Source organism: Triturus cristatus, chromosome 1_2 (genome assembly GCF_964204655.1).
Source record: "Triturus cristatus chromosome 1_2, aTriCri1.1, whole genome shotgun sequence".
Taxonomy (NCBI): domain Eukaryota; kingdom Metazoa; phylum Chordata; class Amphibia; order Caudata; family Salamandridae; genus Triturus; species Triturus cristatus.
Window position 1 is genome coordinate 138,359,428 of NC_140580.1, and position 26,088 is coordinate 138,385,515.

Sequence of the window (26,088 nt, forward strand, 5' to 3'; positions counted from 1 at the left end):
TCCACGGTACGGACATCCGTCCAAGGAGGGCACTGACACCAATTCCTGCAATCGGCCAACGACTGGGCTGGGCCCGAGAAAGACTGTCTCCTGAAAATGTGGCGAATCAGAAATGAGCTGAGCGTAACTCAAGTAGGGATCCTGCTAAGGGGGTACCGGATAGTGATACCATCCTCTCTACAGCACCAAGCAACCCAGTTAGCCCACGGAGGACACCAAGGAGTCGAGAGAATGAAAGCCCGAATGCGAGAGAAGGTGTGGTTTCCGGGGTTGAAGGCTCAGGTGGAGGAAACAGTGAAGAGATGCCCAGCCTGTCAGCTGATGAGTGTGGCGGAGAGATCAGCATCTATACAGACGAAGGCCCATGGCAAGGCCCCATGGAAGAAGGCGAGCATCGACTTCGGGAGCTTCCCTGACGGTCGGACGACAGTGGTGATGATCGACAGCCACTCCAAATACCCCCTTGGTAGAGGTGGTCAGCTCAACTGCGTTCTCCCAAGTTGCCCCAGTACTGGGAAAGGCGTTTGCCATGTTCGGATGCCCGGAGGAGATCAAGAGCGACAATGGGCCCCCCTTTCAGGGTAGCGAGTTCCAGGACTTCATCTAGAGACATGGCATTCGACATCGCCGCATCAACCCCCAATGGCCTCAGGCCAACGGGGAGGCTGAAAGATTCATGCGAACCCTTAACAAAGCCTTACGGATCGCTGTAGCAGAAAATGTGGACCCTGAACGCCATCTGCAATCCTTCCACCGAGAGTACAGGAGCACCCCCAGCAGTACTACCCGATGCACACCGTGGCGCTAATGTTCAATGGAGTCCGCCGGGACACGCTCCCAGTCTGCCCAAGATGGACCCCGCCCCCATACCTCGAGGTAGATATCCTAAAGCAGAGAAAGAAGCAAAACCTTGCCGTCAGCCGGACCCGGAGAGCAGCGCCCAGAGAATAACAAAAGACTCTGTATTCATGTAAGACAGGAGACCAGGAGGAAAATTCCGCACCAGGTATGAACCGGGCCACTGGACAGTGGTCAACGTGAAGGGGACAATGGTGATGGTGGCAAGAGGAGGAGAGAGAGTGACAGGGAACACCTCCTGGCTCAAGAGAGTGCCTGAGTCCCACTTCAGCCAAGAAGCTGACTGCTCCCAAGGTCCCGAGGGGCATGACGGGGCAGAGCAAGAGGAGCCCTAGACGGACACCACGCCGCCCCCAACTCCAACGGCACACAACGAGGAACGTTAGGGGTCGGAACCTCCGGCCGCTAGTACACGCATGCCGGCGACAATGATCCCTGAGCAACCGGAGGCCAAAGATGTTGCCCGGGGTTATCACCCCAGGTACAGACTAAGAGTGAATCCCAGACCAAGCTCCCGACTAAGAGACTATGCCCGTCAGGTGGTGCAGCAACCAACCTCCAGCCGAAGAAAAAAAGACTAAGTTGGCATGGGATGTAATGATTGCCACAGTCTAGTTGTTGCCGGCCGCCGCTAGATGTGTCGCACCTACGCGCTTTGTCAGCGGGCGGAGCGCGCCCATTAAAAGGCAGGGGCGTGCCCGCTTGGGGGGGAGTTCCCGCATCCACGTTAGCACTGGTGTATGTGCCTCATTTGCAAGCGCCCCGCACACCTCTCAAAGCGCACTGCTGAGCCCGCACCAAGACGCTACACTTTGCAGCATAAAATATACCTCCAATCTCTAGAGTCCAGGTTTGTTTTCAGTTACTTCCAGAGTTACAGGAATGTACTAAAATGATCTCCGTGTATCAAGCCAACCTCCTGCCTCACGCTGAACTGGAATTCACAACATGAAATTAAACCTATTGATGTGCTGTACTAACTTGCGGTTTTAGCGTAGCTTCCGGCATCAACACAGCAAAACAAACTCCCGTGTTTCCTGTTGGCCAAGAGGCCTAGCCACTTAGATTAGAAATGAGCCTTTAATATCTTCGCACATAATGTTTTAAAAATGTGCCTTTAGCTTCTTCGCTCAATTCCTTGAAGTAAACTCTGATGAAGGAAAGAGCTTAAAAGATGCCACACCACTCTCTTGAGAGGACAGAATAAAGTGGGAGATGCGACTCTGAGCAATACTTAGTCACTCAACAAAATCACAACTAGCAAACAGTACCTCGCGGGTCCGAGATTTTGTAAAAGTCAGGCTCAGGTCAACTTTACAGCACAGAAGATTGTGGAGTCTCACCTTTATAATTTTCACAGCTGAAACAGCCTGATGTTGAGGTGTTATTCTGCTACAATCCCTCTATTTTCGGATCCCATCCTCGTCGCCAGTGAAAAGTCCTCAATGATCACAGCACAAATGAGATAGCTTGAATCAGAGGTTTAATGGAAACACCTCTTCCATCAACCACTAGGGAGCAACTGACAGTGAGGCACAAGATGCATTCTACATTCTAAGTTCCATAGAACTTACATTCGACAGAGAGGTGAAGGAAGACACCACACCACTCATAGCAAAGTGTAATCTAAAAATGCGCTTATGTCTGTCTCTGAACCTGTCCTGCTGTCTGAATTACAACGTACGGTCTGCCGCACTGGGCAAGGCCAGCAGTTAATTGCTATGGAGATCAGGGTGCAACGTGTACTTCACATGTTTCAGAACCTGATAGGGCTGAATGAAACCTATAACATTACTAACATTGGGAGTGGGTGGGCTATGACGGGGAACCACGCCTCCGAGTAGCCGTCGGTGACCACACCTCCCCAACGGCAATGGCGGTGCAACTCGGCAGTTCTGGCGTTCAGCGCGGCTGAATTTATCGCAGGTTAGGGACAGAAGGAACTGGATGCGGAATCTTTGGCTGGGGAAAGTTCGGCAAAACGGCGGGATTAAACACCTCCGCTATTAACTGTTTCGCGCTAAATCGGCGGCCAGTGGCAGAGCACTGTGACGAGCGTACCTGATTTTGAACTGTTGAAAGTGGATTTAGTGCTTTTTGGGGGGGGTGGCGGCTGTGGTCTGCGAGGAGGAGGCTAAGGCTGACAGATTCCATCGTGCAGGTTGGAGAAGAAGACGGTTGGCAGAAGGAAAGAGAGGTGAGGAGGCGGGGAGGTGAGGAGTTGAGGTGAGGTGAGGAAAGGAGTAAGCAGCAGCTACGACTCATAGGAAGGGGAGAAGCCCTGGTCCAAGCGGTGTTTTTGCTTTGCACTCCTCTGCAGGACTTGACTATGGGGAGACATAATAAGCAAAACAATCCGGTCTCTATAGTCGACTCAGCGACTGGCCTAAAGGCTAAGACCCGCCTGGCACAGGCACAGGCAAAGGCGTTGTCTTCTGGGGCAGGAAGAGCAGGACTTTTGGGAAACTGCCCTGACCACAATTCCAGCTTTGAGAGCTCAGAAGATGAACTGGCGGAAGAGCTCACCCGAACACGCCAGGGAACCAGAACCTCCCATGGTACCTACAAGGGAGATTGGGGAGATGGGCAAGGCTAAAGTGGATAACTTGGCAACTACCGAAAGTAGTAAGGAGGAGGGAAAGAGTGTTAAGGAGTTTCCCCTCTTTATGAAAAAGCTATTACAGTCAGTCCCTCCCCAGCCCAACTCACCTCTCCCTCAGACAGTGGTCGCTGACCTTGCTAGCCCATGCCAATCCCCACTAGATCTTAGTTCATCATCCTCGCCTGTTACCTCCTCCGCCTCTTCAGCGCCTCCACACACCCAAAACTCTCCAGCCTCAACCTCCAAGGTACAAGAATTGAATTCTAATTCTTTGAAACCCGCCTCTTCGCCTGCTGCAGACTCTGTGCTGCAGTTATTTTCTCAGCCAGTCCAGACCCAGACTTTGATTGGTAGCAACCCGGCACTCTCTCCAGGGCTTCAGGAACAGCAAAAACAGCAAAGGGTTCCAACCCACAAGCCAAAGACCTCAAAAACATTACAATTGATTCACAGCCAGAAGGATCAGAAGGTATTAGATACTCTGCAGTTTCCAGCTTCTGATTCAGCCTCAGATTTTGTAGAAACTCTAACATATGATCCAGCAGAAACAGTCTTCACCAAACAGTTAGACATCAAAACTCTGCTCAATCTTATCCTTGATGAAATAAGAGACATGAAGAGGTCTCAGGAAAATGAAACTGCTTCTCTTCATCTCCGACTAGGAAAGATTGAAGACACAGTGGCTTGTCTTCCAGTCAAAATCCAGGAAGCAGAGTCCAGGATTTCTCAGCTGGAGGACCAGATGAGCGGTTTGCTTACTAAAGTGCGCAAAGTTACTAAAGAAAGGAGTTTGCTAGAAAATAAGGTAGAGGAGCTGGAATATCACTCACGCCGTTCCAACTTGCGCATAGTGCGAGTTCCCTAGAGAAGTGAAGGGACCACAGAGTTCCTTTCCATCCTCTGCCAAGCACGAGCGACCCCCGTACCATCTTAGTTAACTTTGCAGACTATCACATAAAGGAGAAGATCCTGACCAAAGCCATACAACAAAGGAAATTCCCGGTTAATGAAACCTCCAACTGTAATTTTCCCTGATATGTCTTCATCAGCGGCCCGTAGACGCAAAGAGTTTGTCAAGCTGCTTTTTTTGTTTAAAGGCCAAGGCGCACAGGTGTCAATTGCCCAACCGTCGAAACGGCATGTGCTTGTTAAGGGGAAATTCCATATGTTTGCTAACTTAGAAGATGCACAGGACCTTCTCAAGGAAATTTCGGGTCCACAATGAATCGATGGACTTATGAATGCTTCTTCTACTTATTGACGTTTTGAAGTTTCTTTTTCTTGCTGCTTATTTTTTTTTCTCTTGTAGAACTTAGAAGAGGCATAGGATCTTCTTAAGTAAATCTTGGGCTCAGAATGAACCAATGAATGTATTAATGTTTCTCTTTCTTCTTAACCAGGTATCTATAGCATCCCTTTGCCGGGGGAGGGGGGTGGGTCACTCTGGGTGCAGATCCATGGCACCCTCAAAAGTAGCGGGGGAGTGAGAGGTGGTTAGTGTGGTGGTACACCTCTCCCGAGGGGTGGGTTGAGAGGGGTGGGGGAGGGGGGTCAAAAGAGAATGGCAGTAAAAAGAGCAGGAGCAGGGGCATTAGAGCAAAAGCCTTTAAGAAAATGGGAACGTTTAAATATTTCTATTTTGGTGTTTTTTTGTTGATTCTTACTCAATTGGAATTAGGGTAAAAACGACTAGTACGTGCCGCACTATCTCCATCAATGTTAATGGGATACTAAACAAATCAAAATATGGAGCTTTAATAAGGTGGCTAGTGTCTTCTTCGCCCCAGATACTATTTTTTCAGGAAACCCATTTAAAAACTAATCTCCCTAAATTATATCTTCCCAGGTTTTTCTCGCACGCTTTCTTTGCTTCGGCCGGGCTAGCCAAAAGAGGAGTTACTATGTATTTTTGCCGTAGTCTTCCTTGGGAATTTGGTCAAATTCGAAGAGATCCCCTGGGGCAGTGGCTATGGGTCGAGGCCAAATTAAATGGGATGATCTTAAACTTTAAAAACTATTACGGCCCGACAGTCGATGATACCACAGCCCTACTAAAGATCAGCGAGCTACTTAGGGGTGCCCCGGGAAAAATAATTTTGGGTGGAGACTTCAACTTTATTCAAGATCTGAAAAAAGACACCTCGAATAAAAATAAAAAAGAACTGACACCCCAAACAAAGAAAGTGCTGTAGGCCTTAAAGCAGGAACATCTACTGGTTGATCAATGGCGTAAATCTAACCCTACCGCTGCTAAATTTACTTGCCATTCTAATCAATTCCACACGGCCTCCCGGTTCGACTTCTTCCTTATAACACGATCTCTTAAGGTTTTAGACACCACTATAGGGGCCAACCCATTTTCAGATCATTCCCCTATTACAATAGAGTTGGAAATTGAAGGGGGAGCCAAGACTCAATCCAGGTGGCAGATGGATCGTCTACTCCTGCAAGACCCTAACTGGGTGGCTCAAACTAAAAAGTGGATATTGGAGTTTTTTTTAGTATAAATGAAGATACAGCAAACATTTTCTCGGTCTGGGGTGGGTTTAAGGCAGCCATTCGGGGACAGATGACCGCGCGCTCAGCCGCTCAGTTGAGAAAAGATGGGATAAGATTAACCAACTCCAACAGGCTGTAACCAATGCTATGAGCCTTAGAGATACTCTGCCCCAGGGAAGTGGAGATGCTGCCTCTCAGCTAGAAAGGGCAAAGTTTGCTTTAAAATAAAAAAAAATTATTGAAGAAGTTAATAGTTCCAAAACCTTCCAACAACAAGTTTATGAGGAGAGTCTAATGGTGGTAAAAGTGCTTGCAGGGCAAACAAAAACTAAACAGGAGAAAGCCTTAATATCAGAAATTATTGATCGAAAGACCCAAAATATCATCAAAGATAAAGATGAAATTGCTCAAGTGTTTATGGAACATTATTCACAGCTCTATTCTACAAAATACGAGGTAGGGTTAGACCTTATTCACAAATATTTTGATTAAGTAAACCTTCCTGTCTTACCCGGCCCGTTAGCTGATCAACTTGAGCGTGATATTTTGGCCGCAGAAATCTTAGATACGGTGAAATCAATTGCAGGGGCAAAGGCCTGTGGAGCAGATGGGCTCCCAATTGAATTTTATCAAATCTTTTCCAAAGAACTGACTAACCTTTTTGGCGAAATTATTTAATGTAGTTAGATTGGGAGGTACTGTTCCTCCTAGTTTTAAGGAGTCTAACATCATTAGTTTTGTCAAAAAAGGGAAGAACCATAAGGGTGTTAACTTTTATAGGCCGATTAGCCTCCTTAACGCCGATTTTAAGATTTTAATGAAAATATGGGCTCAACGCTTTATCCCGATTGCCCAGGCTTTAATTCATCCCAATCAGTCCGGGTTTGTGGCAGGGAGGTTAATTTCCTCTAATACTGGGTTTTTAATCCAGGCCCTTGATTTTGCTACAAATAACAAAACTTCAACTTTAGTTACAATGGTCGACGCCGAAAAGGCGTTCGACTTGGTAAGCTGGGATGCACTTTTTTTAAGGCATACAAAAATATGGCATTCCTGCCCAGATAATCAATATGCTGAACAAAACTATCAAGGTGCACAAGCCCGGGTGGTAGTAAATGCCAATACCATATGGGCAATAAATATAAATCGGGGCACCAGACAAGGCTGTCCAATGTCCCCCATCTTGTTCACCTTTTTTATCGAGCCTCTAGCCATAAGAAATCGTGGAAACCCTGAAATTAAACCCCCAATAGAAGGAATGGCGAAAATAAAATTATTCGCAGACGATATAATTTTATATCTGCGACCCGACAAATCAAATCTCGATCAGGCTCTACACGAAGTCAGTCAATGTGAATTGATTGGCGGATATAAAATAAACCAAAACAAAACAGAGGTTTTAACACGGAATGTGGATTGTAATTTTTTACCCTTAAACTTAAAATCCCAAGCCCTAAAGGCAGAACCTATTAGATACTTAGTTATTTATGTCTCCAATCAATTTGAACAATTATTTAGTTTAAATTATTTAGCGATGCGTAATAAAATTAAAATGTTGCTCGATAGGTGAATTCTTTTACCGTTAACTCTGATTGGCCGCGTAGCACTCATTAAAATGTCTATTCTTCCCTTATTGGTTTTTCTTTTTATAAATGTACCGCTTATGATTAATTCCCATTACTTATAAGAGATTGAGTCAATGATCAGGGATTTTTTATGGAATAGGAAAGCTTCCAGGGTTAAGCTGCCTATATTACAGTTGGGAACCGCTCAAGGGGGTTTAGCGCTGCCAAATATTCGCACTTATTATATGGCAGCGATCTTGGATCTGTCAACACGCTTATTGGAACCTAATGGTCTGTTAGATATGTTTTTTTTATGACAGAATGATACAGGAGTCTGGATCGCAAGTTCCTACATTTTTAAAAACAGCTAAATTACCAAAAAAGACCCAATACAAGACTGTCCGAGACTTCTCCGATATACTACAGTCCTTTTTTAAACAAGATGGGTTTTCAGGCTTTTATTATTTGAAATTAGAGGAGTGTAAAATCTTCGGGATCAAATCCATTCCAGCAGGCTCAAAAGATGGAAGGACTGTGGTCTAGGAGAATTGGGTCTCTTCCTTACCTCACGGAAACTTATCACCTGGCAAGAGGTCTTAGACAGATCTGATAATCGATTAAAACCGGGGGTTATGGAATATCTCCAGATTGTAAACTGTATAAATAAATATAATCTGTTGTCATGTGGGATACCATCAGTTCAGGCTAATGCCCTATATAAAGCCAAATTGAAGGGGGTCGGAAACTGGTATACTTTACTGAGAAAGGGTGAAGAGTCCCCCCTGGTTGAAGAAGTTCTGGCCAAAATAACCGGCAAAACTAATTGTTCCTTCTCGGGGCAGGAGTGGGAGGAGATTGCTCAGATAGGGAGTACGGCCCTTAGAGCAGCCAATTTTAAAAGGATGGCCTTTTTATCTCAGTGGTTGGCCTATTTCACCCCAAAAGCTCTTAATAAATGCTTTCCGGGAGTGGAAAATATATGTTTTCGTTGCCAGATTCAAGGCGGGGGCGACTGGCTCCATATATTTTTTACATGTCCGAAACTCTAAATATTTTGGCTTAGGATCTTTTCATCAATAAGCCAGGCCATTAATAAGACGCTTGACCCGGAAGCCGAGGTGGCTCTCTTTGGCATCACCAAAAAAAGGTCTGACTTGACCAAAGCCGAAGAGACATACACGACGATCTGTTCCCTAGTAACTCGTTCCCTAATCCTCCAAAAGTGGAGGTCCGAGGATGTACCATCTTACTCAAAATGGGTGAACATAATGCTAAGGACAAGGAGGTTTGAAGAGGCTTACGCCAAAAGAGTTGGGGCAACGAAAAAGTTTACTAATGTATGGAAATTCTCCGATAGTGAGCAGTCCATGACCGTTATTTAGCACTTTAACACTTGGCACTTTATTGTTATATACTTTATGATAGTCACAATTGCACATTAATGCTGCAGGGTTCTTTGCCTAGGTAGAATGTTTACTCAATCAAGGTATACGATCTATATTGGGGAGTAAAGGCAAACAACAACAACAATACTGTTTAACCCTGCATTATTTTAGCATTTAGCACTGTTAGCACTTTTGAAACTAGGACGGTAGGAATGTTAGCACTCGTCACCTTTTTTATTATATATTAAAGCTAAGATACGATGGTATTGTAATGTAGAAGGGTTTTGCGAATGGATAGAATGTTTATTTATTTAATGAATTCGACCTGTATTGGGGGGCAAAGTCCAACAACAACAATAGTATAGGCTACTGGTCAACCCTGCTATATTTTAACATCTAGCACTGTTTGCACTTTAGAAACCATGGCACTAGGAACATTGTTTTTCTTCTCCTGTTTCCTATTAATGTTATTGATCAAAGGATTTTAGCAGACTTCGCTTGTTGTTTTTTAAACTGTTTTTTTTCTTTTTTCTATTCCTGGTCATTGTATATTGTATTAACTGCCCTTCTGCTCTGCTCAATAATTGTATTTTATTTTTTTAAACATTACTAACATTGGGGTGGAAATATTATAAAAACGTATTTTTAGGCCAATAAATAATACAGCGGCGGTGTGGGATATATATATATATTATCATAATACTCACCACTTGATTTTCGAGAAAAGATGTCTCTCCCTTTGTCCTGTTTTTCTCCCGAAAGCGCCATCGTACCATGCTACCTTAGGGGTGAGGTCTCATCCAGCGCGAGAGTCTAGACTAAAGATCGAGCTCACCTTCATGGGTGCAGACGCACGCACGCATTGACGCGCGCACGCACCCAACTGTATTCACGTCATGTTCTTTCTCTTCGTGTCTTGCAGTCTCCTAGGACCCTCTCGCCAACACCGTCTGCGGAGGTAAGTGTTCTGTGTCGCCTGGCTGTTTTTCATGTGGCTAAAGAATTTTGCAACGTAATTGGCTTTTTCATTCTGCTGATGTTTATTAAAATGACGGTTTGTATCCCCATGTATTTTTTATTTAATAACAAATCAATTATGTTGAACAAACTGAAGTGATCCACACAGTTCAGTTTACCCAACTGCAGAGGCTCAGACGAAATAAACACGGAGTTGTATTTCTTTACGCACAACTGGGCGAGTGACGTTTTAAAAGTTTGCACAGGAGAGCCTCGGGCGACTTTCACAATAAATATACTTTGTTAACCTTTGCTAACTGGGGGCCTATAAGAGCATATTTCCGAACCAACTGCCCACATTCAAACACGTTTCTTTTATACTGGTCATCTCAGTTTGTCACTGCGCGCTTTAGTTAGTTCCCTGATAATCTGTCTAGAGCTAAACTTCATTTCAGTATTACGTGCTCTAAGCCCAATTCACGAAGGACATGGGGAAAGTATCTGGCATGTACTCCTACATTTCACACATTTCCGATTTTTATAGTAGCCTCAAAAATCAAAAAGAGTGCTGTTATAAAGTTTTACGAGTCATACATTTATATGCGTGTTCTCACCAGCAAGGAGAAATGTGATGCAAATGTGCAATTGCATATTCAACTTTTTTTATTTACCCAAGAAGAAAATATTTTCCCCGTGGAGGTTCCCTTTTTCCTAAAACTCCATTAAATATGAGAGTGTTTCCTCCCCATCTTCACCCAAACACACTTATTCGTGCCCTTGACAGAAGTACATTTGTAAGTGTTTCATCTACAAGAACTGTCTGCAAGGGTATTTCACTATCGACATATTTACGAGTTTGTGGGTGTTCAGCCACTTTTGGCTGTGGTCTATGAAACGCTAATCCCACCCCAACCGTAAATGTGTGATTATGGAAATTTTGCCATGCTGATTCAATTTGCAGATATCATTTTGAGCTTAACATTCTATGATTCCTGATTTTGTGAATCAGTATTGCAAATCTCCTCTCACAAATGAATTATTTCGCTCATATAATAGTCACACTTATGAAATAGTCGACCATTTACACTTATTTTATTGTTATTGTTCATTGGCATATATACATACGTTGCTTCCATATGTTGTTTTTTTGCTATTGTGTTGCTGATATGCTGTAGATATGATGACTGTGGTTGTGTTCACCTGTTTCTTTGAGATTATGGTTGATTTTAGGTGCTCGTGGATACTGTGATTGGTGGAACTGCAGATGTGCTGATGTATTTCTTGGTAAATGTTGCTATGTTTTCCATGGATGTGAGGAAGAGTGTTTTGTATACCACAGATTTATTGATCATGGTTGTCTCGCTGTGTCTTTTGAACACTGCTGTTGTGTTGGCTGCAGTTGTATTGACTTGTCTTCAGAACACTTTATTTATGTTGACATGGGTCTTGAACCCTGCAGTGTTCCTTGGAAACTGTAGGTTTGCTGGCAACCATTGATTGGCGCGTGTCATAGACACTGTGGCTTGTATTATTGTGGTTGTGTAGATGGATTGCTCGCATACTGAGGTTGTACTTTCTTTTCCTTGGAATGCCGCAGTTCTGTTAACTTCAACTGGATTGGGGTGTCTTTACTGTGACCGCTCTCTGCCTTTCTAGGGTTATCCAGATATACGCGACCGTGTGCTGCACAGATCCACCAGCCAGGGCTCCATTGGTTCCCCAGGGTACAGTCGTCACAACTACACACCTACGGTGTCACGCTCTCCGCAGCACTTCCACAGACCTGGTAAGAGCATGTACTCCTCCTTTTCACAGTGCTCACTCTTATCGCTGGCACAGCCATCTTGTGCCAGAGACTTTCAATGGGGTTTACAGGTCTGAACTTGATCTCCATTAGTCACTGTGTTTTAATATAAAGTTACCGAATGGGCAAGACAGATAGACGCAGATGGGGGTCTATGATGAAATTGTAAGTCTTGGTGCATTTTGGACTGATGTGTGACTGGCCCAGGAATGGCAGCCTTTTAGGGGTACCAAAGTACCAGCAGAGAAATATACACATTTCCTAAGGCACTGTTCCATTTAAACTAATGGGGAGAGACTTCTGCGTTTATTGTCCTGAAGCCTAGAGTGTCAATGCTGCCAGTTATCAGGAATTCACTACGGTCAACACAGCTGCATAAAAATGTGTCAGCGTTACTTTTTAATAACGATTTTCAAATGTACTTTTCTTTCATTTTAAATCTGTTAATTATTGCAATGCATTTCCTGTCTGTTAATTACAGTGTAGACAAAGGACATCAACAAACAAGTAATAACCACCTTTCTTTTACGTCGTTATTGATTTAGTAAGGCCACAATCGGCATTGTCGCTGCAGAGTATATTTCAGCAGAATAACATAAGGAACTACATCTATGATCCAAAATATTGCCCAAAGGAATTTGCTTTATGCCACTGGCCACAGTATGGCTACCTCAATTCGTGTGCACAATCAACTGTATTACTACTGTTTATGTTCCTGGGACCCATACACAATACCACTATGCCTGGACTAGGGACATTGCCCCACAAACATGCCTGTTCGTGGACCACTGGCACCACCACCACTCCTGTACATTGGCCACAAAACTACTCAACACTTAATTTCTTCTTTCCAGTTTAGGAAGGAACGATGTGTACTTTTATTGGCCCTTGCACCATACCCCAAAAAATATTGCTCTATGTTTGGCCTACAAAATAATGTAGGATGTGATTCTCTTTGGGGGATTCTTAGGACCTGTCACTCAAGTGCCTGCACCAATATGCACTGTGTATGACACAAAACAGATTTTGCACAATTTTGACACTAACGAATTATGAAGATTATGGCCATGATTTTTCCCCTGGATTTAGGTATTATCAGGTAAACACAAAAACAACAAACTGCTTACAATGATGCAAAAAGAGCTGCCCACCCTCTTCCCTCAGGTATTTATTTCTGCGTTCAGGTGATTTCTCAAAAGTCCTTCTTAGCTTCTTGTTCCACTGCATGCACAATTGGAATTGGAAAGGAATCCATAGCACAAGGATTAGAAAGCCATGATATCACCTACGATAAATGAGTAGGTGACTGTAGATGAGTTCTGTCTGGTGGCTACCTTTGTGGTTGTGTGACCCCACCACCACTATTTTATCAAGGGCATTACCAATTAACCAAATGCATCAATCCTTGGACAATCACTTGATGTAAGAATTCTAGCTTAATGTAGGGTGTAACAGACCTCCAGGGTTTCAGAGCATTGAATATGAAAAGCCCAAGTTAGTGTAGATTGGGTATAACAGGGATGGCTCAGGGTAGAATGTCATTTTTATAGACCTCGTGGCCTCCCAACCGGATCTCATTATTCTGGTTAAGACAGGCTCACATTGGACGTCAGAGCTATGTTACTTTCATGACCTACAAAAGATACAGCCCACCAGCTGTCAGTGGCCTTTTCTGAAATGGTAGCATGATCCCCAAATCCAAATCATTGACTTCCTAAATTGATTATTGATTTGCTTCCAACTTTGCATTTGAAAGCTCATCCTCCAAAACAATCGCAAGGGACTTTCTATCACATACAACTACTGCATAAACTACAAATGTTCCCCCGTTGGAGATCTTTAGGGCTGAAACTTGGTCCACTCCTTATCAACTTCATCTCCAGGCTTATTTTCACATAAAATAAAGCTCAGTGCTCGCCATTCAACGGAATCAATATTTGTTGGAGACTATAAAGACAGTGCAAATAATAAATAAATATTTACAGGCAGTAATAGAAACACTGTTAAGCAAAAGCTACAAGTACAGATCGAGTTTTGCATACTTAGCCAAAGGATTGATCTCTGTGCGTCCCAAAGAATACGCACAGAGACAAAGCGCAGGAGTAAACCTTAAGTTCAGAGACCAGTGGTTGCCCAGAGACATTTAAATACAAACTCTTAAAGGGCGCTCCTAACTCATGCAGAACTTTATTGCCTATTCTGGCGATGTTGATGACCATTTGTGGCAGAAAGACAACAGAGAGTGTAGTGCGCCATTGTTGAAGCTGTTATAATCAGCCTCGTTCACTTTTTGCGAGACACGGTCTGAGCTCCGCAAAGAGAGCATTCCCATAGCTGAATCATTCTGACACAAGATTGTGAATGATTAATTCCTAAGTGGCTACCATATTTTAAGTTTCAGGAATCTTCGAAAGTGTTAATTAAAAATACTCCGGTGGAAGGCATTCGCACAGTGCATTTGGGAGTATACTAAATGTTATCCAGCAGTGGCAAAGCCCTAAGTTATCCCAGGTGAACAATCCCCCTTGGTTAGGTGTAACTGATGTGTACCAATTCACAAATGCATCAGTTCGATTTTCAGAAGCAAGTTTAATATTCACTGTTATCTATATACTCACACCAATTATCAGCTATGAGGACAGCCACCCACAGACAAAATCCCTGTTACCACAGACCACATTTGTGGGACAGAGAAACTCTCCTCGATCCTAATTGAAGCTACCAAAGCTGCTCATGTGCATGGAGTTCCAGGTACCTAGAACTATGCACACCCCTACCCACTACTTCTATACATCCCAGGGTGGATTCTAACTTCAGGACTGGCAGTCATTTATTTTCTGACAATGTCATATCCTTGCTATAATTTAAATACTCCTGATTTGCATGTTTATGGAAGAACAATGGAAACTCCAGTGTCACAATTACTTGTTATGTTAGATATTTGAGACATGCCAGTCCAGTCTCATTTTTCACCTTTTGATCCACTCCTTATTGGGAATGGCGTTAGCCAAGACCTTTTGTTACTAATACAAATATACATACTATAAGTATTTACTTAGAGGCTTTCAGTATGTCCTCTTCATCCATTGGTCTGCTGTAGTGTCATTTACACTTTGCCACTGCCCTCTGCAGCATACAGAATGGGTGACAGGCTCAGGCCCCTTCAGTCATTGGCTTACCTGATTCTGAGTGACAGCATTCTGCTCTTGCACATTGTGCATAGCTGCACAAAGGTGGTCTCCTTCAGTGCTAACGAGTACTGGTGCAATGTGTGCTTTTACACAAAATATACTTGTCTATATTGACTATTAGCCAATGCTTGTTTTCTTACAATGTGTGCTTTTAGACAAAAAAAATAGAAAAGTAAGCTTTGGCAAAGCCAAAAGGTCAGCAGCCCAAACCAGGTCTACTGGCTTTGCGAAGGCTTCCTCTCTTGATGATTGCAGATGATGCTTTTAGGTTTACTCATTGCCATATTTTGCCCTAACGGTGGATGCTCAGGGGAAAGAGTGCAGACAGACACATATAGACCACTCCAGTACTTTTTAAAGTTGCACCAAAAGTATTTGCACAATTGAACATCATGGTGCCCCATGGAAAGAAGAGTACTCAGAGAACGAATGCTACAATGAAAGCTATTCTTTCCAGATCTTCAGCTGATAAATCTGCACCACGTGCAATGGATGTATGAAGCTTTGGGGAGACCCATTACAGGTCAATTTTTCAGACTTTTATGGTGGTTGTCTGACTAAGACAAATACATATTGTAAAATGGAATACCAATGTGAATCTGCTGTGCAATAGTAGAAACTTAGCAAACAAAAATATGCAGTTGAATACTTCAATCATAGACAGCCACAACTTCCATCTTCTGTATATTGTAAACCCAAAACGTATCCAATCACAGGATATTTCCCTTGCTTCCTAAAAACGTATTTTTGACAGCTGTGGAGTTGCACGGACATCCTGCCTGTTTTACAGCCTGAGGACCCTCGTCCATACACATGCTCCTGTACACTTGTTAGAATCCTCTGAGAACCCCACACATTCAAAAGTTATCCTGCATATAAAAGATCATTCCTCTCCCACAGGTCTATATAGGTGCACATTCTTTCAGCAATTTCTCCAAGTGGCTTCAAAAAGTATTCCCTTCCTCCTTTCAATGGGTAAGAAACATGCAAATTATGTGTGAAACCCTAAATAATGTCCAAACATACATCTCTTAAGGGAGGGGGAAGTGTAATCCTCATATTACTGAGCGGTGTCACTTAACGCTGTCCCTCGTCCTCTGAAATTTCTGCTTTGCATGAAAAGCAATATTTTATAACATGAAGCTCAAATGCTTATTTACTTTAACTGTGATGACGTCAGACTGAATATTGAACATTGCTACATGTTTGAAATGTCCATGAGCTTTGCTTGAAGTTAATGTATCCCTGGACTTTTTTAACCTTTCTTTCTTCCTGCTTTTCAGCCTGCTAATTGTCAATGCTCTTTTACTTTGACTCCCCTTTTTCCACCTCCCATATGTTTTGGTTTCATTTTTCTCTCTTTTCATTGATTTCTTTTTCTTTTCTTTTTCTTTCTGTTTTTACCCTTTCCTCTCATCCCACCCCTCCATGTTTCCTCGCTGCCGCAGAGCTGCTCTCTCCTGGTGTGCAGCGGGTATCACACCTGCGCACTAGCAGTTTCAGCTCCACCCACAGTGACTCTCGCCCTAACTCCCCCTTTCGACACCACCACTACATCCCCCATGTTAAAGGTAAGGAGACGGGCCTCTGTAACTAGCACACATAATACAGGGAGATTTGTTAGCGTTTACAGAAAGGCTAATTGGGTAGATCTCCCAGAAGTAGCCCTGTAGCTGTCAGCATGTCTTCACACTGTGCCATTACACTGGTGGGCATTTTTGAAATGATGTAACATCTTTGTCCAGAAGAGCTATGTCATTTCCTGATGCCCTCTCTGGAGAATCCTGAAGTATATTACATATTATGAATGGGCCCAGACACTATCCTCTTGCTGAGATAAATAACACTCTGATGTCTTTCAAGTGTTAAACAACACCCATAAAAAAATTAAATAATCCTTCCTTTTGAATTCTCATTGGTTCTTTTGAATTTCTCTTCATTTAAACATATCATCTTTTTCCAAATTTACAGCACAGCAGTTCTTTAGGAAAAAATGCACAAATAGAAGCGCCATGCATTAAACAAGTTCAGTTATGCAAAAACAACAAGTAGTGAAATGATAGGCGAAGAGTCTTGGGCTTGGATGTAGGTCATCACAGAGAAATATGCGACGGCACTTCCAGATTCCAGATTAAACTCTTGCCAACTTCATTGACCAGCTCACACACAACAAAGAAAGGCACAATTGCTCTTCGTTGGGAGACAGTCATCTTCTTCAGCCAAATATGTGTCCAATGCCCTCACGCCCATGCACAAGCAATGACCGTGGTGATATCTGCATTGTGGTTGCAGCCTTCCAAACTAAACCCTCTCTATCTCATTTGCAGGAATGTCAAAAGTTGTTAAGGTCCAGGTCAACATGTTGATGCAGAGGCCTTCATGGGGAAAGGACGTATTTCCAAATGTCCTGTAAATAAAGAGCATACATTGCAGATCCTGCATAGGGCACCCTCTGGTGCTTTTAGCCTTGTTTACTGCCTTGGCAGTAACAAATAGGGCAGCTTTGCTATAAGATATATAAATACAGTTTGCAGCACAAGCACAGGGCCTGGGGCAGTAATGACCTCTCTGCCCCCCAAATTACAACAGTGATGGACTCAAATGATCCCATCTCTGGCATCGTACAGATGCATAAACGCACACAGTTTGTTGTAACAATTTATCTACGCCACTGCAGGTCACCGCCAGCTAGATGTAAGCCAAACCAGATATCGGGGACCTGCACACAAGCACACTCTGGAGAGTCTGCTCCTTTGTCTGACCTTTAAGGTTCAACCCAGTATTACTGATGTAACCTTCAAGCTGACAAAGGCTGGCTTAATGGATCAAGGTGAACCCCAGCTAATAGCATTCCATAGAAGCTGACTCTAATGCATCCAGCCACTAACAAGCAAATGGGGAAAAACGAATGCCATTAGCACAGCAAAGTTACACCAAGTCTTTCTTGTTATAGTTCACAGTAGTCTTTTCTTTTTATTGTTCTCCGTGTTCCAACCAAACTAGCCAACACATTTCCACACAGACACGGGCACTCGAAATTCGACATTAGCTCGCAAACACTTGGGCTCACACTAAAGCCTTTCAAATATTTACTGCTAAAGTCCTGAATAGCTATGACATACAGTGTCTGCACAGTTAATAACATGACACAGAAAGGAATTTTTTATAATACTAAATAACTCATCTGGAAGATTCCTCATACACAAAAACTTTGATTAAATGAAAGCCCTGATAAAGTTGTGGCAAAACAGCACCAGACGAAATACGTGGTGGCTAGTGTTATTGAAACACAGAGAACAATAAACCACAAAGACTACTGTGAACTTTAACAGAAAGACTTGGTGGTTCTCTGGTGTGCTTACAAGACTTGTTACTTGTTATTTGTACTGTTGAGATTCGTCTTCATTCTGGAGAGCATGGGTGGCTATTATCTTCTCTTGTTGAAGCACCTGTTATATTATTTTTGGAATATTATTGCAAAACTGTGGGATAAAGAGTGTGTCAACGCAGCTCTGTCACCCACGTAATTGTAAGGAAATGGGAATGCCCAGCATTGGGTTCCAAAGAGGGTTAAACTCTTTATTGTTGGCAACAGGCTCAAACTTTGGACCACCTGGCTTTTGAGCAAAAATATAATCTGCCATTGCTGCAAGTGGTACATAGAATAGTGGGGTCAGTGTCAAAGTGACGGAAATGAACATAGGATTATCCCCAAGTTTTCCTAAGACAAACCGAGAAACATTATATTATGTGCAAACATATATTTAAAGAAATATTCGATTAATTCAAACATTTGGAAACATCCGTAGTGCTTTATCAAACAGTGCCAAGGTTATTAAAAGTTATTTTTTCAATGTGTAATCAATTTAGCCATAACTAAAGGGTTGCTATCTGCAACACTTTAATTAAACTGAACCGGTAATTCAAGATATAGACGCATGTCAGGAAATATGTGACCAACAGTAGTAGCATAATGGCACATGGGGGTTTCAGTGACATGTCAAACCACTCATATACCTGCCTTGTGATTTATGATCTTGCCTTGAGGTTCGCTTGATAAAATTATAGGACTTTGCTGCATCTTTACCTTTTGCATACTCTTTAAATATGCATACATTATTTACATATTGTCATTTTTGGCCTGGGTTTCTTTCACCTCTGAAAAGCGGACAGCTGAATTACTGAAACCTTTGTCACAAAGTACAAATAATGATGCTCCTCCAGTGTAATATGTAATATACAGAGATGGCCACCTCCAGCCCACACCATATTGGTGCCTCAAATGTCTTATGATATGAATTTGAACACTGATCAAAGAAAAATACAAAAATATTGTAGTTTTCTTTGCGTGACTGAGATTTTCCATTGCCGCCCAGGAGTTTGGAAGGTAACTGAGATACACCTTGTACCATTCCTGCTCCTCCAGGGAAGTTCATTGGAGTGTTTGAATACAGGAGGCAAAATGTCAGAGTAGTAAAGTTACTGTGAAGAAAGTCTGATTCCCCCATCCCTTTAGAAACACAGCCATGTTTTGTCACAACAATAAGGCCTTTGAAGCGTGCAAACATTTTGCTAGTGTTCAGCCTGCAAAATCTGTACACGCACACACTGGTGCCATGTTGTGTCTTGCGTCCTTGTGTGTTGCATGCTAGGAATGCGAGTGCCAATAACTTAGTGTTTGTTAACTTGCAAGACCGAGATCAAAAAGACTGCACTGTGCCAGAGTGCAGGTCTGGTGTTTTCAGTGCTTTCCGCTTTGCTTCCTTCTCCCTACAGTAAAATGATGCATCTTGCAGGCCTGGCCAACAGAAAAGTGTGTCCGTCCTTTCTAAAGAACAGAAAGTAAAGCAATGTGAATGGTGCATCACGTTCAGAACATGTAACAGCCCTTCCTCCATGTCTCTCTCCCTCTTCCTGCAACCACAAGGAGAGAGTTCCTGGCTTTACAGGTGCTGGTATAATTGTGTAAGAGTACCAGGCATATAATACTAGGTGCACTATCGGTGCTGCAAAACTACAGCTGCTCAAAAATGCACATCCAAAGCATCCGCAACACGGCCTGATGAGTATAATGTAGAACCAACTTCACCCGCCTCCTAAAGCAAAAGATAAGCTGACACTAAACAGGGGAAGGGGCGTTTAAAGACAGCAATGATATAAAGACTGTAATGCTTCAAAATATGTTGTTATCATTAACATCTATTGATATCGCCAGACTGATTGAACTTAAAGATTTAAAATAACCCAACTCTCCCACAAAAGACAGATAGATTGAGAATAAGAAATATAGAGCCCATATTTAGAGTTTATCAGACAGGTACTCCATCACAAAGGACGGATTGTATCCTAATGCACTTGTATGTAATAAGGCAGATGTGATACCTGTCACGTGTGTGATGGAGTCTCCATCCGCCAAACTCTAGATAAGGCCCTTAGTCTGGGTTTAATTAAATTACATATTTTAGGCTATAATATTTCCTTAAAGTTTTCCATATTTCATCTAGCAAGGGAATACTTTCAGAAAATGAATACAAGTGAATATGAACAGATCTGCAGTGATATTTACCAAAGATGTTAATCTTTTCTTTATGTGTGCCCCGTAACAAACTATAGAAAACAATCATTGCTTCGGGACATCTGAACTCGGCAGTAATCTTCATAGTCCAGAAATGTGGTCTCTCCTACCAGCCATTACGCATGCGGAAACTGAAAATTACTGGGTCAATTACTGCAAATTATCCTGGATTCTGGGCACTTTTTCCATTCATATTTTTCATCTGCTTCCATCAGTTAAAATATGTAAGCAGATCAGTATTTGGTTTTACTCGTTGGAATTTTTCACCCTCTAAAGCTTGTATATTTGGGGCAGTAATGATAAAACAACATGTACAATTACTACTACACACAACTTGGAATTAGGACCAAGGAGTTTAGACTCCTTATTCTGGTTGAAAAACAGATTGATGTATAAGTGGCATACCAAGAATCATGCTGCGCTTAACATCTAGTTGTGCTGTATGTGGATCTGTTTCAGTTTGAAACTGTTGCATGTTACTAGTTTCTTGGCTGCGACCTGAGCAAGATGTCCTCCAGGAGATAGCGTGGTTTTGGTGTACGTGAGTGTAATTTGAGAGACTGCTTGCTGTATTTATGTTGGATGAATACGTGTGTTTACTGGTAATGCATTACAAGTGAAAGATCTATTCCTATCAGAATGTGGGATACTTCTCTCATATGAGTGTTCTGGTTATTTCCATGGCATCTGCGTGGCTGCTGCATGTCAACCCATGCACAACACCAGTAACACTAGCGCGTCCTGCATGCGACATCCACCATTTCATCTCCTGTTTCTGTTCCATCCTTGATCTACTTTGTATCTTTACGTTTCTTCTTTTGCTGTTCCTTGCAGGATCCTTTTTTATAGGTATGTGACTTCCCTCCCATCCTACACTTCCATTGCTTTGGTATGCTCTTTGGTCTCCAATTATTTAATGCACTTGTTGCATGTGCTGGTGACAGGTTTTCATTTGTCGGAGCTGTTCAAGAGAGCAGAATTATTTTAAAATGTTAAAGGTAAAAGTGTGCCGAAGCTTTATGTACGTTTAGACCAGGTATAATGATTGATGTACTTGTCCAGGTTTGCCTGTGCTCTGCATAGGCAGACCCCATGTCTTCCATTGTCTGCTAGTGAACTCCAGTACCTTGGCCATGTCTTCCATTGCCTGCTAGTGAACTCCAGTACCTTGGCCATGTCTTCCATTGTCTGCTAGTGAACTCCAGTACCTTTGCCATGTCTTCCATTGTCTGCTAGCGAACTCCAGTACCTTGGCCATGTCTTCCATTTTCTGCTAGTGAACTCCAGTACCTTGGCCATGTCTTCCATTGTCTGCTAGTGAACTCCAGTACCCTGGCCATGTCTTCCATTGTCTGCTAGTGAACTCCAGTACATTGGCCATGTCTTCCATTGTCTGCCAGTGGTCTCCGGTATCTTGGGCATGTCTCCATTGTCTGCCAGTGCTCTCCTGAACCTTGGCCATGTCTTCCATTGTCTGCTAGTGAACTCCAGCACCTTGGCCATGTCTTCCATTGTCTGCCAGTGAACTCCAGTACCTTGGGCATGTCTCCATTGTCTGCCAGTGCTCTCCTGAACCTTGGTCATGTCTTCTATTGTCTGCCAGTGCTCTCCAGTACCTTGGCCATGTCTTCCATTGTCTGCCAGTGAACTCCAGTACCTTGGCCATGTCTTCCATTGTCTACTAGTGAACTCCAGTACCTTGGCCATGTCTTCCATTGTCTGCCAGTGAACTCCAGTACCTTGGCCATGTCTTCCATTGTCTGCTAGTGAACTCCAGTACCTTGGCCATGTCTTCCATTGTCTGCCAGTGCTCCCCGGTACCTTCGCCATGTCTTCCATTGTCTGCAAGTGAACTCCAGTACCTTGGCCATGTCTTCCATTGTCTGCCAGTGCTCTCCTGAACCTTGGCCATGTCTTCCAATGTCTGCCAGTGCTCTGCTGTGCATTGGCCATGTCTTCCATTGTCTGCTAGTGAACTCCAGTACCTTGGCCATGTCTTCCATTGTCTGCCAGTGAACTCCAGTACCTTGACCATGTCTTCCATTGTCTGCTAGCGAACTCCAGTACCTTGGCCATGTCTTCCATTGTCTGCCAGTGCTCTCCGGTACCTTGGCCATGTCTTCCATTGTCTGCTAGTGAACTCCAGTACCTTGGCCATGTCTTCCATTGTCTGCCAGTGAACTCCAGTACCATGGCCATGTCTTTCATTGTCTGCCAGTGCTCTCCTGAACCTTGGCCCTGTCTTCCGTTATCTGCCAGTGCTCTGCTGTGCATTGGCCATGTTGTCCACTCTCGGCCAGTGCTCTGCCGCGCATTGACCATGTTGTACACTGTCTATCAATCCTCAGCAGTGCAGGGCAATATTTTTCACTATCTATCATAATTCCGCTGTTGAAGGACTCTGTCCTCCACTGTCAGCCAGTGCTGTTTAGGGACCCTGCATTCCACTGTTTACCCGTGCCCTGCAGTGTGTTGATCATTTATCCTGGTGAACACTGACTTGTAGTGCAATACAGAGTACTCTCATTTTCTGTTGATCAGTGCTAGTCTGTGTACATCAGTGATAAACAGTAGGGGACTCTGTTTCTCATGCTGGGTGTTCATTGCGGAGATCCTCCTTCAGTGTTTGATTACAGTTCTGCTGCTCACCACAGCTTGCTAAATTATATCTGCTTACCCACTTCCATGCCAAGGCCAGTTCTTACCGGTGGGCGAAGAGAGCAGTAACAGTCCTAGGCCTACCTCTAAGGTCCCACACAGACAGCCTACTTCTCATGTCACTCTAAGTGAGTGTTGACACCTGGGTTCTTCCAGTCTTAGCTTCCTGAGTGACCGTTGGCGGTCCTGTGACTCTTACTGGACAAGTCAAGCTGTCTCTGACCAATCTGGACTGCAGTCTTTCCTGTATACCCAGCTGTAAAATGTTCCCAACCCAATGTGGGCTTTTAAATGAGGACTATGGGCAAATTAAGAGCCCCTTTTCTCGTCTCCTGCTTACTCCATATCTCTGTAGGTGGCACTGACATCTGTCTCCTGGAAAGTCCTTGTGGGCTACATCTCAGATCGCCCTTTTTCAGTTATATCAACTATTTTAAAACTTCAGTTACTGGCCTGCCACAAACTTGAATTACTTTAGTCTCCTAAACACAAATTCACTATGGTAGATACATCTAAAAAGAAAACTATCTAAATCATGAACATAGTCTTTAAAGTCATAAGTCGAAAATCATTGTGGATATTGCATTTCAATGGATGAATAACAACAAACTTAAGCTGAATGCGGACAAAACAGAGGTGTTGTTTTTTTGGTAAAAATCCGCTACCTGTTACTGATCTCTGGTGGCCAGAGGAAATGGGCTGCCCTCCCGCCCCTGCAGAGTGTGCAAAAAATCTGGGAGTTAAATGGCAGACAGATTTATCTTTTTCAGCCCAAATTCAGCAGGTGACAGGAGCATGTTTCAGCAGGCTGAGAAACCTGTGTAAAGTTTTACACCTTTTGCCTGAAAACCACCGGCGGGTCGTGGTCCATGCCATAGTGACGTCTCATTTGGACTACGCAAATGGCCTTTATCTGGGCCTACCGGCATACCAGATAAAGAAATTGCAAATGGTTCAGAATGCGGCTGCGAGATTGATCAATCGTGTTCCATTCAGACAACACATCTCTCTGCACCCAAGGGAACTGCACTGGCTGCCGGTCGCCAATAGAATCAAATTCAAGGCACTATCCCTTGCCTTTCGTGCATTCCATGGAATTTGCACCAGCTATCTGAAGCATAGGCTAGGGGTCTACAAGCAGGACCGTCTACTTAGGTCTAGCTCGCAGAACCTGCTATGTATCCCTCGAGTCAGGAAAGGACGGATGGGAGGTAGATCTTTCATGCTCAGGACATCCATGATATGTGAAATGCCTTGCCAAATGCCCTCCGTCAGATTACCTTGGAATTGCAATTTAGGAAAACAGCTAAAACATGGCTTTTTAATCAAGATTAATCTCCCTGGACTCCTGTTTTTATGGCAGGCTTTCCTAAGCGCCACCTGTTGCTATAGCGCCAGGAAACCTCCTCGGAGGTAGCTGTTCGCGCTCTATAAATGGCAGTATTATTATTATTTAAAAATATTTAGTGGTGTACCTCTACGTGAATGGCCTCTTGTTATTAGAGCACAGGTGTTTTGTGTGACTTGGCCTGCTTAAAGTGGTAAGAATTGCTTGAAAACATAGCTTGGACTCGGCAGGTAAGAATATATGCTAAATCTGAAGAGAAATTGAGAAAAAAAGTTGCACAATTTAAATGAGCTATTATCAGTTATGCATTTTAAATTAATGGCAGAGAGCATGTTTGGAAAAGTTAGACTAGTGATGTTTTTAAATAAGTAAATGGTGAGGTCTAGCATTTGGCCTGATATTGTAAGAGTGCTTTTAGGTGATATTATGAAAGTTGCATTGTGGAATTTGATTTAGATGAAAGGCATGTGATGAAAGCACAAAAGGTCGACATTTCATTACACTAGCGACATAGTGCTTTGCACTTGGCCTGTTGCTGTGATGTCTGTTCGGTATCAGAACCCTAATAGTACAGACACTTCATAGGATGCAGGTGTGAGACAGTGGGGATCATTTGTGGTGTAAGTCAGTGACATGTAACTGAGCTATTGAGGTATCACAATAAAAAAAAGACTAGCTTTGAGATGTCTTACCCTATTGGGGCTTTGCTTTCCATTCTTACAAGATATTAACAGGGATGTGGAATTCCTATAGCCCGACGCCCGGGACATATTGTTTGGGGTCAAGGGCAACAAGTTTTCATGTGTTTTTTGTCCTTGGGACAAGTAGGCCCAACCCCCTACAGCACAAACCATTTGGCTGCCAGTTTACATTACCACATTATGGATCAGGGAAAGGCATTGCCTGCAGTTAAGGTAATATTTGTGTCCATGTGTTAATGCTGTTCAAACTTGCATTTATGGTTCATTAATGCAAAGCCTTTATTATTCGGGTGAGCGGTCTAAATAAATGTTGTAAGCCCAGACTGCACTACTGACTGGTACCAGTCTAAAAATGTGTACACTCTTTTTCAATGTTTAACAATACGAGGCTATGTATAATGCTCCCAGAATGCTCTCTGATTAGATGCAAATATTTTCAGAAGCTTGAAAGCAAGTTTGAGGATTCTTTGCTTTCAAAATAAAATGTTCACAAAAAAATGCAAAAACATTTCGCTAAACTACTGTCAAATTTTAGGTACCATTTCTTTGCAGCATGTTTTAGTAAAATGTGTTGATGTATGCTAGTATTTCCCAAAATTATTCATAATGGAACATCAGTGTAACCAGTTTTAATAAGATTATGGGCAACAAAAATAAACAAGCATTGGTAAAGCCAGTAGGTCTAATTGTTGGTCAGCCTTCTGGTTTTGTCAATGTGTGACTTGTTTTGGCATGGTTTTTGTAAAACCTTATTGGCGTGGGAGCTGCCGGGCCCTCACCATTATAACAAACATTGGTTAAAGCAATTGTTTTGGTCTCAAAAAGCACACATTGCCACAGTAGTTCCTGGCACTGAACAAAACTGTCGATATGCTTCTTGTGAAAGAACAGCATTCTGTCACTCACAGTGAAGCTAGCCTATAGACAGAGGGAGAGAGACAGAAT

The 26,088-nt window shown here is 43.1% G+C and overlaps 1 protein-coding gene across 8 annotated transcripts in view; it reads left to right on the forward strand.

Annotated features, from left to right (window-relative positions):
* The window catches only part of ABLIM1 (actin binding LIM protein 1), a 698,379-nt gene that overhangs the window by 598,500 nt on the left and 73,791 nt on the right, over positions 1-26,088 (forward strand). For 4 of the 8 annotated variants that reach the window (XM_085603287.1, XM_085603283.1, XM_085603280.1 and 1 more), the window contains 4 exons: positions 9,832-9,867; positions 11,523-11,652; positions 16,310-16,432; positions 21,271-21,285. In XM_085603287.1, coding sequence (XP_085459413.1) covers positions 9,832-9,867; positions 11,523-11,652; positions 16,310-16,432; positions 21,271-21,285 — 304 coding nt within the window. The remainder of the gene's footprint in view (positions 1-9,831; positions 9,868-11,522; positions 11,653-16,309; positions 16,433-21,270; positions 21,286-26,088) is intronic. The other 4 variants (XM_085603288.1, XM_085603286.1, XM_085603282.1 and 1 more) reach the window with 2 other exon arrangements.